Source organism: Microtus oregoni, unplaced genomic scaffold, assembly GCF_018167655.1.
Source record: "Microtus oregoni isolate MIOR12 unplaced genomic scaffold, Mior012 000014F_ref0000157, whole genome shotgun sequence".
Lineage (NCBI taxonomy): Eukaryota > Metazoa > Chordata > Mammalia > Rodentia > Cricetidae > Microtus > Microtus oregoni.
In genome coordinates this window covers 7,987,476-8,003,164 of record NW_024543073.1, presented here as the reverse complement: position 1 = coordinate 8,003,164, position 15,689 = coordinate 7,987,476, and the positions used below count along the sequence as shown (strand labels likewise).

At 41.0% G+C, this 15,689-nt stretch overlaps 1 protein-coding gene across 2 annotated transcripts in view; it reads left to right on the top strand.

Annotated features, from left to right (window-relative positions):
* Positions 1-12,113, top strand: part of Ercc8 (ERCC excision repair 8, CSA ubiquitin ligase complex subunit) — a 35,018-nt gene extending 22,905 nt beyond the window's left edge. For both annotated transcript variants that reach the window (XM_041663427.1, XM_041663428.1), the window contains 3 exons: positions 4,182-4,379; positions 6,973-7,056; positions 11,669-12,113. In XM_041663427.1, coding sequence (XP_041519361.1) covers positions 4,182-4,379; positions 6,973-7,056; positions 11,669-11,737 — 351 coding nt within the window. In that variant the 3' untranslated portion in view covers positions 11,738-12,113. The remainder of the gene's footprint in view (positions 1-4,181; positions 4,380-6,972; positions 7,057-11,668) is intronic.
* The last annotated feature ends 3,576 nt before the right edge of the window (positions 12,114-15,689 follow it).

Here is a 15,689-nt window from a genome sequence, read left to right as displayed (position 1 = left end):
ATATTTTGAAAAAATACTTTAGGTATGAACGGCTAATTCTCAGGCTCGCCACCCTACCTGGCACCCCGGCTCATTCCTTGTCTTACTGTGGAACTGCTATAACAGGGGTGAACTTGATGCTTTTAATTAAAAGATTGAGAACCACTACAGATAAAGGTACCAACAGTCAAATTTTACATTTAACATTAGTCATATCCTTTCCTTTCCCCATCTTTTCTAGCTAATAAATCTCTTTTAAGTACTGAGGGTCACTTTGACTACTGTTGTTAATACTAGTATTTCTAGTGCTAACACTGATACAATTGTCTCTGTGTGCGACACAGTGGGCACAGACTCCGAGGCTTGTTCCTGCCAGGCAGCCCTCTGCCGCTAACTGCTCCCCCCACCGTCCAGTATGTCGAGAGGCTTAGGCTAGATGGAGAACAAGTAAAGGCCTTCAATAGAGAAGTGACAGGACCAGACTGGACAGTGTTCTGCGGCGTGTGTCGGAGTCCGATGTGACGACTGCCAATGGCACTGTGCATACGGCCATGGCTGATACCGTTTAGTCCATTTCTGTCTCCTTAAACGTGGTGGCACGCCTTTAATCCCAGCACTCGGGAGGCAGAGGCAGGCGGATCTTTGTGAGTTTGAGGACAGGCCCCAAACTACAGAGAAACCCTGTCTACAAAAAAAAAAAAAAAAAATAGTACTTCATCAAAGTAAGTTATTCATAAAGAATTAAACATAGCTAACTTAGAATCTCTCCTAGAAAGGGGACTTGAAAGGACTTGAGACACTGATTCCAAAAAATAAACTCCAAGGAGATACTTTGTCCTCAAATTTGTAAACATCTTACAGATCAAAAAACAAATTCCACCCCTATTTACTTAATACTCTTTTCAGCTTGGGTGTCATCATTTTGTAAATCATGAATATTGTCTGTCTAAAAACTAATTACAAGTTTAACAATGTAGTGCTGAGCTACCAAATAGCGGGCAGAGTGTAGTAGCAATTCTCTGTTTTTGCCTTACTTGTGTAAATATGTGCAAATACACATCTCCAATATGTTTAACGATAAACTATATACAAATATTGAGTCTACATATTAAACTTAGGCTTAATTTCTTATTTTTTAGATAACAATAAATAGAAATAGAATTTTAAAAGTTTTCCCCTCACACAATCTTTAATGGATCCTTAATGATCCTTGATGTAATCTCCCCATAGTTTGAAGTCTGGGGACAATGTCTTAAAGTACAGAGCAAATTCCAGCTGGGCCAGTTCACAAGGAGACAGGTTTGGCACAACAAAAGAAGAGAAGAATAGAGAGTGGGAATTGATGTGTCCCAGTTACTGGCGCATCCTTCGTGTTGTGTGGTGGCGCAGGGAAGGAACTGAGACTGTTGACACCACTGCTAAGCCAGCCACAGTGCTGTTAGTTTCTCCGTGTGTCAGTGCTGGCCCCAGTGTGTCTGTTTAACTACACTAATGCCCTAACTGTTCCTAGCTCCTCCACGTTTCCGCGCTGTTCAAACTGACTGCCTTCACCAGTTGTATAAGCCGTGCATTCTTGCCCTCTGGCTCTGCGTTCTGCCACTTCCCATTTCCCCACCTTTAGTGCACTGATCTCCTTAGAGATAAAGATCTACCATCCCCGCTTGCCCTTCTATTCTGCTGGACTGACTGCGGCCTTCCCTTTAGAGTACCCCTCCTGCTGCTACAGCTTAGCTTTCAAGGTTCATCTCAGCCTGTCTTTGAATCTTCTACTCTATCTTAAAAGCTCCCAGAGTACCCTGGGCTTATTGTCTTGAAGTGTACTATGACTATCACTTCACACAATGAAAGAAAAATGTCATATAACAAAATGTTTCAGTGGTTTTGTTAACATAGTTTAGATGCAGCCTTTGAGTCTGATGTGTACTAGCCAAGATACATTGATAAATTACTTACCTTTGCCAGGCGTGGTGGCCCACACTTTTAATCCCAGCACTCGGGAGACAGAGGCAGGCGAATTCTCTGAGTTTGAGGCCAACCTGGTCTACAAAGTGAGTTCCAGGACAGTCAAATATACACAGAGAAACCCTATCTGGAAAAACCAAAAAAATTAAAAAAGGAAAAGAAGTTACTTAGCCTTTCCAAGTATTCCCTTCTTTCTGCCCTCTTTTCCATGATGTTTCCTGGGTTTTACAGGGGTTGATACAGGTGTCCCATTTGCGTGACTAAGCACACAACAGTCACTTATTCTCAGCACTTCCATCAGTTAGAGGTTTTTGCGCTAGCTGCTACCCACTGCAAAAAGAAGCTCCTCCTGAGGCAGCACTGGTCTATGGGTATAAACATAAATATTTAGAAGGCTGTGATACCATGTCCCCTTAGCATTAGTAGTAGGTCCCCTCTAGGAGTTGTGAGTTCCACAGCCATAGCTTTTGACTGGGTTTGCAGTAACCGTGGTCTCAAACCTACTCAGAAAATGGTTGATTCCCCAAAGATCTTTCGTGCCACTATTTCGCCCCATGGCATGTTGGTGTTACACTCAGGGTTCATCACTGGGTAATACCATTAATAACCCTTCTCCCTCATAAGCCTGCACCACACCTTCCAACACTTGAAAGCTCACTAGCATGGGTGGTTTTGGGGTCAGTTATAACTTGGTTTCTCTATATACTACATCCACAGTGAATGGCATCTTCAGCAATAGGGTCATGCCATGCTGATGAGCAACCAAGAGCAATGGCTGTATCCTTTGTTACTTGAAGGGCCTCTGGGTCTCACTGACCAGTAACTTGTAGGAAAGTATCCCACGTCTGGCACTGAGATTTTCACTTAACTGTGTCTTCTGTGAGAAGCATTGTCCACCCATGCATGGTACCTGTGTTCAAACTCCTTTAGGATATCTAAATATCCTATCCTTTAGGATATCTCCATATCAGCCCTATGTTCCTGCCCCTCCCCGTTTATGGTCCGTTCTAACTTCCAGAACCATCCCTCCCATAGTCAGATGGTACATACTGGCTCACCAGGTAGAAATGAAGATAGCTCCTCCTAATTAATTAGTCTGAATCAATTAAGTCTGAACGTCACTGGCTGGCTACCTTCATTTCCCAGGTGCACTCATGTGTATGATGTCATTTGTGTTTTTTCAGTGACACTATGGTAAGTGGTTTTGTTTCCGTTTAGCATATTAGAGGAATGGAATTTGGAGATTAAATCTGAGTGGCCCCTCTAACATAGATTTCAGAACCCAAGCTCAGTGTTTGATTTACTTCACCTCAGCTGCCACAGAGTGGCTAGAGGCACAAGCTCGGCTCCAGTTCCACTTGTTTTGCCCTTGTGCTGTATTGAGCCCTCTGGGCATGGTACTCTCTGCTGCTTAATTGTTTCCTTAAGATAAATTCCCACGAGCAATTACTAGATCAAGAAGTAAGAATATCTTTATTGTTCAGCTAGTTTTAATAAAAGTGGAGAGTGTACAGCAGCATTAATACTGCTCATCTGCACACTTAAGATGGTTGTAATGATCAGGCATGCATTGTGTTGGTTTATTACAACTCATTCTTAGGAAAAGTTTAGTCCCATTTGTCCCGTTTGAAAGAATAGCCACATTATGACGCCAATTACATGTTCTCCTTACTTTTTTACCAATATGAAGGTTTCTTAAAATAGCTCAACCAGGGGGGCTCGAGAGATGGCTCAGAGGATAAGAGCACTGGCTGCTCTTCCAGAGGTCCTGAGTTCAATTCCCAGCAACCACATGGTGGCTCACAACCATCTGTACTGAGATCTGGCACCCTCCTCTGGTGTGCGGGCAGAATGTTGTATACATAATAAATAAATAAATCTTTAAAAAAAAAATAGCTCAACCAGAAGCTGGGAATGTAGTAAGGTTAGAGGTCTCACCCAGCATCCATGAGGCCCCTGAGTTTTGTCTTCAGATACCAAAAAGAGAGGGGAAAGTTTTTGAAAGTTTGACAGTCAGAAATAATTCAAGTTTGACTTAGTTGACAGATGGTAATCTGTCCCTTGTGGGTTTATTTCTATTTCTTCAAATATAAAATGTACATTTGTATTATTGGCCCTTGTTTTTATTAAGATATTAGTTTCTTTAAATTGTAACAAGGGAAGGGAGTGTTTTTTTCAGTCTTTGTTGCTTTTTTAACGCAACTTAAAAAATGAGTGACATTATGGTTTGAATTCTGCAGGTGAACTATGGGAAGGTCTGTATTGACAGCAGGAAAGGACTAAAGTTCACTGTCTCCTGGGGCTGCAGCTCAGAGTTTGTTTTTGTTCCATATGGCAGCACCATTGCTGTCTATGCCGTTCACTCAGGAGAGCAGCTGACTGTGCTTAGGGGACATTATAAGAGTGTCGACTGCTGTGTGTTCCAGCCTCATTTCCAGGTAAGAATGATACTTAGGGGAATTAACAACCATTAGACGGCTGGCTTGCCAGACTAGTAGAGTGTATAAAACAGGAAGTTGCAGTTCTATTTTCAAGTGTTATATGCTTTTAATCATTCTGAAGTATGATGCCAACAATCCACCATTGAGATGGTATTTCTTTAAGAGAGATTAATAGAGCCTAATTCTCATATGGCATAGGAAGTGTATATGAATCAATATAATACTGTGCGATTGGTTGGGATATGTTGTCTTTTCATTTGAATATGAGCTCCATTTAACCATTTGAAATGTAATCAAGTATTTTCTCATGAATAATCCTTTAGGTAAAATATATATATGTTCCAAACTATAGTATACCATGGTTTAGCTATGTTATTTCATTTCTTTATTTTCTGCCAGAGGCTGATGGAAGTATGCCTTTGCAGGACTAGATACTGAAATGACTAGTAAAGAATCCCTTTGAATCAATGCAGCTCACATCATTTCTCCCATTTATTTATTTGTGTGTGGAATGGCACATATGAGGGCATGCATGTGGAGATCAGAGGACAACTTACAGGAATCGACCCTCTCCCTCCATCCTGTGGGACGTCAGGCTAAGCAGCAGGTGCCTTTGCTCACTGAACCACCTCAGCAACCCAAAATTTGTTAAATACTCACCTTAGTCACTTTTCTGTTCATGTGACCAAAATACATAACTGGAAGCAGCTTCCCCGGAGAACAGTTTGCTTGAGCTTATGATTAGAAAGGACGCAGTTTGTAATGGCGAGGAGGTCAGGCTGCAGGGACACAGTGCAAGTGGTCTCTGCCTCAGCCGGCAGAAGGCCGAGCAAGGTGAATGCTGACACTTGGCTTGGCTCTTCTTCAGTCTAGGACCCCAGCCTCCTGGCTGATAGCACCCACATTCATGGTGGTGCTTCTCTCAGCAAACAAATCTTTCTGGAAACACCCCCAAAGGAACAACTACAAGTGTTTCAGTGTGTTTTCAGAGCCAGTCAAGTTTGCAGTGAAGATTGTCAGTACTGTGAATTTTGTTAAATGTCTTTACTTTTTTCTTTCAAAGACATTTTTCATTTCTGTTGGATCAAAGAAAACAGTCTTTCTGAGACACAAGCAAAATCTTAAACAAGATATTCTGATTACAAAGTATATGACATTCTTCTAGGCGGGAGCTTCTTCGCAGGAAAACCTAGGAGTCTGTTGGAACTGTATCAAGAAGGGTCTGGAGAGATGACTCCGCAGTTAAAACATTTGCTGCTCTTACAGCAGACCTGGGTTCAGTTCCCAGCACTAACTCGGCAGCTCATAACCATCTGTAACTGGTTTCAGGGGACCTGATGCCCTGTTGGCCTCCCCAGGTACATGGTACCCGACACACACAGACCACACAAATTCATATAGGCAAAACATAACAGGACCAAATACGCTGGGTGCGGTGACATGGACACCTGCACTCCCAACATTCTGGATTATTTTCAAGAGTTCAAAGTTGTGCTGGGCTACAGAGCAAGTTTCAAACTAAAAACAAAATATTCTGAGACAGATTGCCAGACACCTTGGGTGGTCGGTTACCTGGGAAATGCTCTGCCTGTTATGTTTTATTCTACTTTGTTTTTGAAACAAGGTCTCATATAAACCAGACTGTCCCCAAACTTGCTATGTAGCTGAGAGTAATCTCAAACTTCTGATCCTCCTGCCTCCAGTTCCCAAGTGCTGGGATTAAAGTCATGTGCCACTACTCACAGCCAAATACCATGTCTTTATCTGCTTCAGACTCAGAAAGATTGGGTCACTAAACACATCAGGAAACACTGTGTAATTTACTGCATGACCAGAACGCTTTCAGTTTGTTGGGAAGGAGTGAGCGTTGTTCAGTGGGAGCAAATAGCATGTTCATTAAGACACTGACACACATGTGCATCAGCCCATGACTCCTTCCATGTCCTGAATGTCTCCGCAGACAGAGTGGGGTCCTGAAGCTTTGGAAGAACAGCCGGGTAGCTGTAAGCTAAATGGAACTTTTGGCCTGTTTTTGTAGAATCTCGTTTTCTTCTTTGAAGTCATTATTCTAGATGCCTCAGGTTTTTGTCAGAGAAAAGATATTGTACATTTTACTTTTTCTAACACTTAGAAATGTGCTCATGAGTATTGACAAAACTAGTAAGACATTGATGTCTGTAAGATTTTCTCACTGTAAGCTCTAACGCTTGGCTCTATTTTAAAATATAAAGCTTCATATTATATTGGTTATTCCTGGGAAGATTCCAAGGGCAGTGGAGTGGAAACTCATTTATAGAAGGTACAAATTGGTATGATCTTTTTGGAGAATGAAATCTCAGGATATAACCAGAGCTTTGTAGTATTTCTAAAAAGTTTGCCTGTGTCATGCACAGAATTTAAAGACATCACATTTTTAAAAAACTGAGGAGCATTATTGTATTTTGTTTAATGACTAGAAATTAAATAAATGAAATTAGTCTAAATTAATTAACCTACTTAGTCTGATCATTTCAAAAATTGATACAGCTCATTTCCTCATTATACAAGCTTTAAATTGATCAACAATCAGTCTTTGCTTTCTGTATTACAGGAACTGTACAGTGGTAGCAGGGATTGCAATATTCTTGCTTGGGTACCATCTTTATATGAACCAATACCTGACGACGATGATGAAGTAAGTGGTATTTCTACCTGCTGTGCAGTGATTGCTAATTATAAAGATTAGTCCTTTATTTGATGGGGGAGACTGTTAAAGCAGTTCTGGCTGTTTTCTGGTTGTACAGATAGTTTTTGCCACACATCCATTTAAAATTCAGAAAAATAGTAAAAGAACATAATTTCTCAATTTTAATTAGTAAAGATTTTTTATTTGCTTTACTGTTTTTCCCTGTCATTAATTTTTTTTTAAAGCAATAGTTAATTTATAGACACATAATTTAGAGTTATCATTGAAATGATACAATAGCCCCCATTCATGTATGAGTAAGATTTGGAAACTTTTTTGTAGCGGGAGGGGTTGAGACAGGGTTTGTCTATGTAGTTAGCCTTGTCTGTCCTGGAACTTACTCTGTAGACCAGGCTGGGCTCAACCTCACAGAGAGCCACTAACCTTTGTCTCCCAAGTGTTGGGATTACAGGCATATGCCATCATTGCCCAGCTACGAATTAGAAATATGTTTAATGATATAGTAATCTGTCATTTATATGTCATAGTTTAAGTATTTGTTTCTGCTGATTGTTTTAAACAACACCAATATAAATATATTTTCAAAAGCTGTTCATATTTCTAATTAGTTTTAGGATATACTCCTAAAAGTAGAGTTATCTCTTGTTGTTGTTTGTTTGCTCCCTGTCTGGCTTTAAGCCCCCAGGACAACTGTCTTGTGGCCAATACAGTTAATCTTCTCTTTGGCTATTCAGAAGAATTTGGGCTTCACAATGAGGGCTGCTTAGGGAGCTCTTCCTTCCCCAGAACTCCATACCACACTGATGATGGGGGCAAATATTTACCCATGTCTGTTCACTGACAAGATTCACAGTCTACCAAGCTTGGCAGGTGAGCCCTGGTTCCTCTCTAAGTGTTAAGACCACATACCAGCTTTACCAGAGTCACCTGATGGCATTTGTCTAAGTTGATCCTGTGGTGGTAACACATGCCCCAGCATTACCTTGACCTTCTGGGTGCTTGTGGTGCCACCTATCGGCTATGGCCCTAGCTCATGGAGTCACAGAGTTTCTGGATCTTCCCCAGTTTGGATGGCATGGCAGCTGTGGAAAGGAAAGAGCTGGAGTTGGCTTTGGAGTTATTATTTATGACATTTTAAAAATCTGTCTTTTCACAATGTCAGTTCACACTTAGATCAGCAACCTCACAGTGCCTATCTCAGGATGATATGACAGGGTGAATAAACAGCCTTAAGTATAGGTGTTAAACAGATGAGGCAAGAGCCCTGCCCTGAAGTAGTAGTAGCCTCTCTTACCTTAAATTTACAAAAAGTATTTTTTTTTATGAAAAAGTAGTATTTTTAAATTGAGTGCTAGTGCATGTATCAGGTTGTTAAACCAAAGTTGTTGTTAGGTTTCCTTTCGAACCAAGGCAGAATGCCTGAGGAGTGTTTCTCAGATTTTTAAGGAGTGTTTTAAGTCTACCTATACAAATTGAAAGACCGTAGATGACAGGGATATTTTATGATCTTCAAATTTGTTGTTTAATTGTCAGACTGTTGTATTATATCTGAGGAATGTGTCTGTTTGCTTTCACTCAGATTTTCTAATTGGCATGCTCACCTCAAGCCTATCTGTAGCTCCTAGGTACCTTTAGTTGCCAGGGATATATAGGGACAGTACACTAGAGTTCTAATCTTACTTCTTATCAATAATCCTAATTCCAGCTGAGTGTAGTGACTCATTCTTGTAATCCTAGCATTAAAGGGACTAAGACAGTTTGGACTACAAAGCAAGATTCAGTCTCAAAACAAAACATTAGACATTGGCACAGTAAATGTCTGTATCTACTTTGTACTTGTGTAGATGTATCATTTGTTGACTTGGAAAGCTCTGGGACTTTCCAGTGACACTTGAAACTTCTCAAGACATGTCCTTGTGGTGCTGTTTTAATCCTTCTCATTATTTGGTTCTGTACTGGATCCCTTCTAAACCCAACTTAAGCATCTCTATGCACAAAACTCTGCCAGTAAACCAGAAACCTGGTAAGGTAGGAGGGGTGTTCATGCATAGACTGGATGTCCACTAGGAGGAGATGTTGTAGAGAAAACCAAAGTAGAGGACTCTGAAATAGTAGTGTATTCAAGCCACCTGCAACATTGTTACTGTCTCAAATAGTAGTGTGTATTAAATCCACCTGCAACATTTTTACTGTCTCAAATAGTAGTGTGTATTAAATCCACCTGCAACATTGTTACTGTCTCAAATAGTAGTGTGTATTAAATCCGCCTGCAACATTGTTACTGTCTCAAATAGTAGTGTGTATTAAATCCGCCTGCAACATTGTTACTGTCTCAAAAAGCAGTATGCATTAACTCCATCTGCAACATTGTTACTAACTCAAATAGTGTTTGTTACTATCTCGAATAGTAGTGTGTATTAAATCCGCCTGCAACATTGTTACTGCAGCTCTTGACCACAGGGTTGAAATTTTATTTATGATTGTTTTAGCAATAAAATATACCAGTAATATTATAATACATTCTAAATATCTGTTTACCACTGTAAGTAGTAAATATATGTGCAAATATGTCAAAATCTTGTTTTTGTTTCTATCCTTACCAAAGCAAAGTAATTCATAACGAAATAAATTTTTTCTGTTGAATTGTCAAATGAAATCAAAGTGACTTTTAGATTGCACATTGGGCTTCCATTGTGGAATTAGAAGAGATGAGCTTTGTGTAGCTTTTATTCCTCAAGGATATTTTTGGTAGCTATCTAAGGTGGAGTTAAAAGTCTAAAGACAGGAGAGAAGTGTTATTTCTGAGCTTAAACCCATCGTGAGCAGTCTAGCTTAGTAGTTGTTAAATCATCAAGTTCCTGAGTGGAACAATTACGACATGCTGTACCACACCCAGCTTCAAACAGCACCTTTGGTGGAAGTCAGATTTGAACTGTAAGGAACTTACCCTTATTAATCTCGGGCATCACGAGATTCAGCAAACATTGGATCAAAGAGTAAGTGAATAAATAGATTTCCAGCTTCCATCACTGCTGCTGGAAATGAGTGGTTAGCTGGAGTTTGGTCATAGTTTTGATTTGGCCATTTGGAGGCAAGTGTAAGTGTAAATTTTTATTGTGTGTGTAGTGATGGTAGCCAGTAAGTTTAGCCATGGCCTCTGGCCTGTTTAACAACTGCAGCATGCCTACATCACTATATTGTTTTCTAGCTAGTCTAGCTAGTGGAGGAAAATTACTGGGAGCACTGGCTTTCCCATTTGAATTGTAAGATTCTGCCATGTTGATCGTAAGGTAGACCACATTCTTAAACATGACTTAAGGGTTACCTTCACAGAAGATGTTTCCCTACATTGCAAAAGAGAGAATATCTAAAATAATTTAACAGTAATCTTGCAATTTGTTAGCTATTGAAATCCAGATCATATCAAGTAGCCAGATGCAAAAGCTGCAATATAAGAAACAAACCTGATTCTTAATTCAAGAAAAAAAAAAGAGCCTCTTTTAAGCCTTTGAAGTCATTTCCTTGAGATAAGAAACAAGTGAACTGACATGATAATTCATTTAATTAAAATCTCTATAGTTGCCAAATCTTTTCACTGATGGCTATAAGGTGGAAGAATATTGTGAATTTTTTTTTTTTTACAGTTTTAAGTGAAAAATCCAAATAGTTTTTAGAAAAATCTCCCAGGGAAACCTCAGTGCTAGTTATTGCCCTTGCTACCGGTTTCCTGTAGTTTACCTATGCTTTAGACTTAACTGCGTAGTAAGCCACAGTAACCTTTTATTACAAACTGTAGTATTCAGCTGGGCTTGGTGTCACATGCTTATCATCTTAGCCCCCAGGAGGATAAAGGGTGGTGCTTCCCACAAACTCAAAAGTCAGCTGAGCTGCAGAACTGTAGTGTGTAGGGCTGGAGAGATGGCTCAGTGGTTAAATGCACTGGCTACTCTTCCAGAAGATGTGGGTTAGATTCCTGGCACCCACATAAGGTTCACAACCCTCTGTAGCCCCTGAACTGTGTTGAGTTTTGGGCCAGCCTAGACTACAGAGCAAGAACTGTCTCGGGGAGGGGGAGGTGAGGGCTTACATTATTCTGATGGATGAAATAGTTCTCAGATTTTGGTATTTTTTATGTATGATGGTAAAGTTAATCCAGACAGCACAAAGTTACCAGCATATGTATTCTGGACGGTCCAGTGTGCTGTGCGCGTGCATCCAGTCTTAACCCTTGCACGTCAGTGTTGTACCTTCTGCACAGAGCTGGAGCACTGTGAAGTGCCGTGGCATAGCTCTATGGCTGTCTAGAAATACTGTGAACAGTGGCATAGCGTAGATCTGCGCATGCGTAGAAATACTGTGAACAGCATTGTAGCAGATCTACGCATGCTTGTGATCTGATTCCTTTGAGGAAAGCAGGTTATTTTGGAAGAGTTAGTTTTGTCAGTTGTAAATGAATTTACATTTTCTTTACATTACTTTTGTTTTTAGATTGGCAATAATATGGTTTCCAAATAATCTAATTGCTGTTAAAATAGCATATTTTAGCCTAGTATGAGACTAAAATTATGAAATACAGAAATAGATTCTTCTCTTTTTTTAGGCTACGACTAAATCCCAGTTGAATCCAGCGTTTGTGGATGCATGGAGCAGCAGTGACGAAGAAGGGTGATTTAGCCAGCCTTTACTCCTTGTCCGTCGGACCTCTACATCAGCAGCGTTCGTGCAGGCTTCGGCTTGGGGCTCTTCTTTTACCTTTGTTTCTGAGACAAGGTCTCACTGTGTAGCCTTGGCTAGTCTGAAGCTAGGCTGGAATTCTGTGTGTAGACCAGAATAGGCCCAAACTTGCAGCCATTCCTCTGCCTCTGCTTCCCACGTGCTGGGATTACAGGTGTGTACCACATTGCCATGGGTGTGTGTGTGTGTGTGTGTAATTTTTTTTTTTTAACTCTTTAGTCAGTTTCTGAATTTGGGATGTTTACCTCTGTGTTTTAAAATGAGGTTAACATGTATAAAACGCTGAAATAAACTTCTCTGTGGTTTAATTATTGAAAACCTTTCTGTTTGAGCCCGTTTGCCTTGGTGTTAGGTCAGCTGCTGTGGGCACAGCACAGGAACAGAGGTCATTGTTCTCAGCCGGGCCTGTAGGTCTGATGAGTGTAGGATGTGTCTCAGCTCTGGATCCCCAGGCTGTGCTACCAGCCGCCCCCTTCCACCTCCAGGGGGATTTTTAACAAGGATAATTAGAAGAAAAGGTATTTTTGCAAAGGTAACATCGCAACTTTATATTCTCTTATTGAGAGCTCCATGTAATTGAGGTCTTCTAGCTTTCTGTCTGTTTACAGCTCATGTCTCCTACAGTCTGAACAGTGGCAATCCCCTGACCACTTGTTACTTTCAAAGGGCAGCTGTACTCAGTCCTCATTTCCTTCCTGTCAGACTCAACAAGATCCTTGCTGGGGTCTGGATTAAACATGAAATGTTGTAATAAAATTTCTATTCTTCTCTCTTTTTCTGTGTCAACCCAGAGCGATTATTATGAAGCGCCCCCCACTGTGTGTGTGTGTGTGTGTGTGTGTGTGTGTGTGTGTGTATACATGTTCACTAGGGATTGAACCCAGGGCCTCACACATTAGGCAGGAGGACTACCACCGGGCTAAGGGCTCAGCCCCTCTGACAGCAATATTGCGTTCTCTTTCTTCTTGATTCTTAGCAGCAGTAGAGTAGTAAAAGAGGGTTCTGTGAACTGGAGAACTAAGTGTATAATTGTTAGGTTTTACTATTAGTGCTAGGCCTAATATCTGACTTTACTGACCAAATGTTTTCTATGTGTCCTGGCTAGTTTTATGTCATCTTGACACAAGCCAGACCATCTGAAAGGAGAGAACCTCAATTTTACAAATACTCCATAAGATGGAGTTGTAGATAGGCCTATAGGGCATTTTCTCCGTCTGTGGCCCAGCCCTTCTAAACATTATAGATAATTTTTAAAAAGTAAAACTCCAAAAGGAAAGTAATGGTCACCTAGGATCTTTCCAGGGTACCCGGGACTTAGGCATTCTCTGTACTTGTCTATCACATGTATAATTTAAATACTGTCCTGTTTGCCATGATGCTATTGTAGAAACCGGGTCTTCTCAAACAAGTACCCCTCCCCCATTCTTCACACTTTTCCACAGTTGTATTGGTCTAGTGTGTATTCCTTTATATTACGATTCTATATAGACCTATGTCCACATATAGGATTTACTTGTTTTCACTAGATGAGATGGCATAATTCTGTCTAATTTTTCAGATTCAGCATGTATAAACCCCTCTGTGTTGTTATAATGGAGTCATTATTTCTCCTAATCTCAGAATGTTCCAAAATGTGTTTTATACAGATTTTTTCAGACATTTCCCTGACTGTATATATAGAACACACACATAGATGTGTGTTTGTGTGTGTATCTTGTATACATTGTGATCTGCATTATGTTTTCCTTAGGCATTAGATTTGGGCAGAAGACTTATTTAGTGAATATTTTTAACTTCCGCATTTCTTTTTCTGGGTGTATGAGATTTAGGGGATTGTGTGTGTGTGTGTGTGTGTGTGTGTGTGTGTGTGTATGGATGTGTGTGTTTGTGTGTATGTGTGTGTGTGTTCTAGTTTCAGTTCTTTACTGCGATAAAATGCCCTGAACAAAGGCATTTTGGGAGAGAACACATTTATGTCAGTTAACAATCCCAGGATAGAGTCCATCCCTGTGGGGAAGTCAGGACAGGAACTTCAGACAGCTGGCCACATCACATCCCAGGCAAGAAAAATGAGTGCACGACACCTTCACTGCACTGCTGAGGTTAAAATGACCTTTGTAGACATGTCTTCTCTCAGTGGAATTCTTCTCATGCTGTACATGTACGGTGACAATGACTAAGACTCACGTGAATGTGGTGACTGACTAGGGAAGTGGAAACAAGGGCCTTTGTAAGCTTGAGGCAAGCTTGGGAAATGGTGAATATTTTATTTACTTCTTTCATCTCAGATCAAATGCCTGACAAACAAAAGAGGAAGCAGTGACTCTAGCAGACAGTTTGAATATACAGGCCGTTGTGGTGGGAAGGAGCAGGTTGTAGCTGCAACAGCAGAAGCAGGAGGCAGGCAAGATGGCAGAGACAGGACAGGAAGCAGGGCCAGATAGAAACGTCAAGACCCATCATCGCTGAAGGTGACCTCTACTTTCTCCCACTAGACTCCACCTTCCAAAGATTCTGCAATCTCTGAAAAATAGCACCACCAGCTAGGGCCTAAATATGTGAACATAGGAGCCCATGGGGGACTTCTCACACTCCATCACTGGTCTCTAAGTTCATGGCATTTCAATGCAAAATGCATTCAGTTCCACTTCAGAAGTCCCCAAACTCCTGCTTCAGCAATCGAAAGCCCAATATCTCTTCATCCCTGTAGTAAACAAGAAAGCATTCCCATTCCATAGCTGATGGGGCCCTTCTTCCCCTTGGACCCTCAGGCATCTCTGCTTTTCTGAGCTCCTATGGAATTGGCCCAGTGAGTCCATTTACAGCATTCAGAACTTCATTTTAACCCAAAACTCTAAACCGTTCCACATTTCTCCTGCAAGTTTGTTCCAAAGTTCACAAAACATGATTAGTTCTGTGTCAGCAACAGCCTTATCACAAACCCTACCCTCAGTGCCAGCTGGTTTTTTAAGAATTGTTTCTATTATTTTCATTATGTGGGTATGTGCAGGTGTGTGCGGATGCCTGTGGAGCCGCTCAGCAGTGTCTGATGCCCGTGGAACTGGAGTTTCAGGTAGTGGTGGGTCACCTAATGTGGATACTGAGAACCAAGCCTGGGTTCTCTAGAAAAAACCGCTCACAATCTTAACCACTGAGGCATCTCTCCAGCCCTTACTTTCCTGTAGAGGTTACTTTTCTCATCACAGTGACCAGATATTAACAAGAAAACCAAGGGGTGGGGAACAGGGGAATGGATTGATTTAGCTCATTAAAGCAATGCACTTAGACCACTTAAACCTTGCCAGAAATGGAGCAACAGAAGCCTGGTGCACAGGGCATTTTACCTTCTAGAAAGTGTGGTAGGGAAAACCAATTGCAGAATGAACAACCACTTTTCCTGGCACTGTTCTTGACAGAGAAGGTTGCACCAGTGCTTGGAGGACAAGAGGGACTGAGCGCTAAGAAGTATTAGATTCATGGCCTATAGTTAACTCTTCAGTTGTGGATATGGCTTTTCCTTTCTTGTCGGGTTTTTATGTGCACTGGTGTTTTGCCTGCATGTATATGTCTGTGTAAGGGTGCCCGATCCCCTGGAACTGGAGTTACAGACAGTTGTGAGCTGGGAATTGAACCTGGGTCCTCTGGAAGAACAGCTTGTGTTCTTACCTGCTTAGCCATCTCTCTGGCCCTTGGTTTTATTATTTTGAGACACAGTCTATCTAAGTATGCAGGCTGACCTTGAGCTTGCTGTGTACGTAGCCCAATGCCTAAATTAAGCCAATTATGTTGAACATTTGTATCATTGTTACTATTTGCTTTCCCTCTCTGCTCTTTCTTTAAACAGAGAGAGATATTGAAAGAGGTGGTGTGGGGGCAGTGTGCAATAT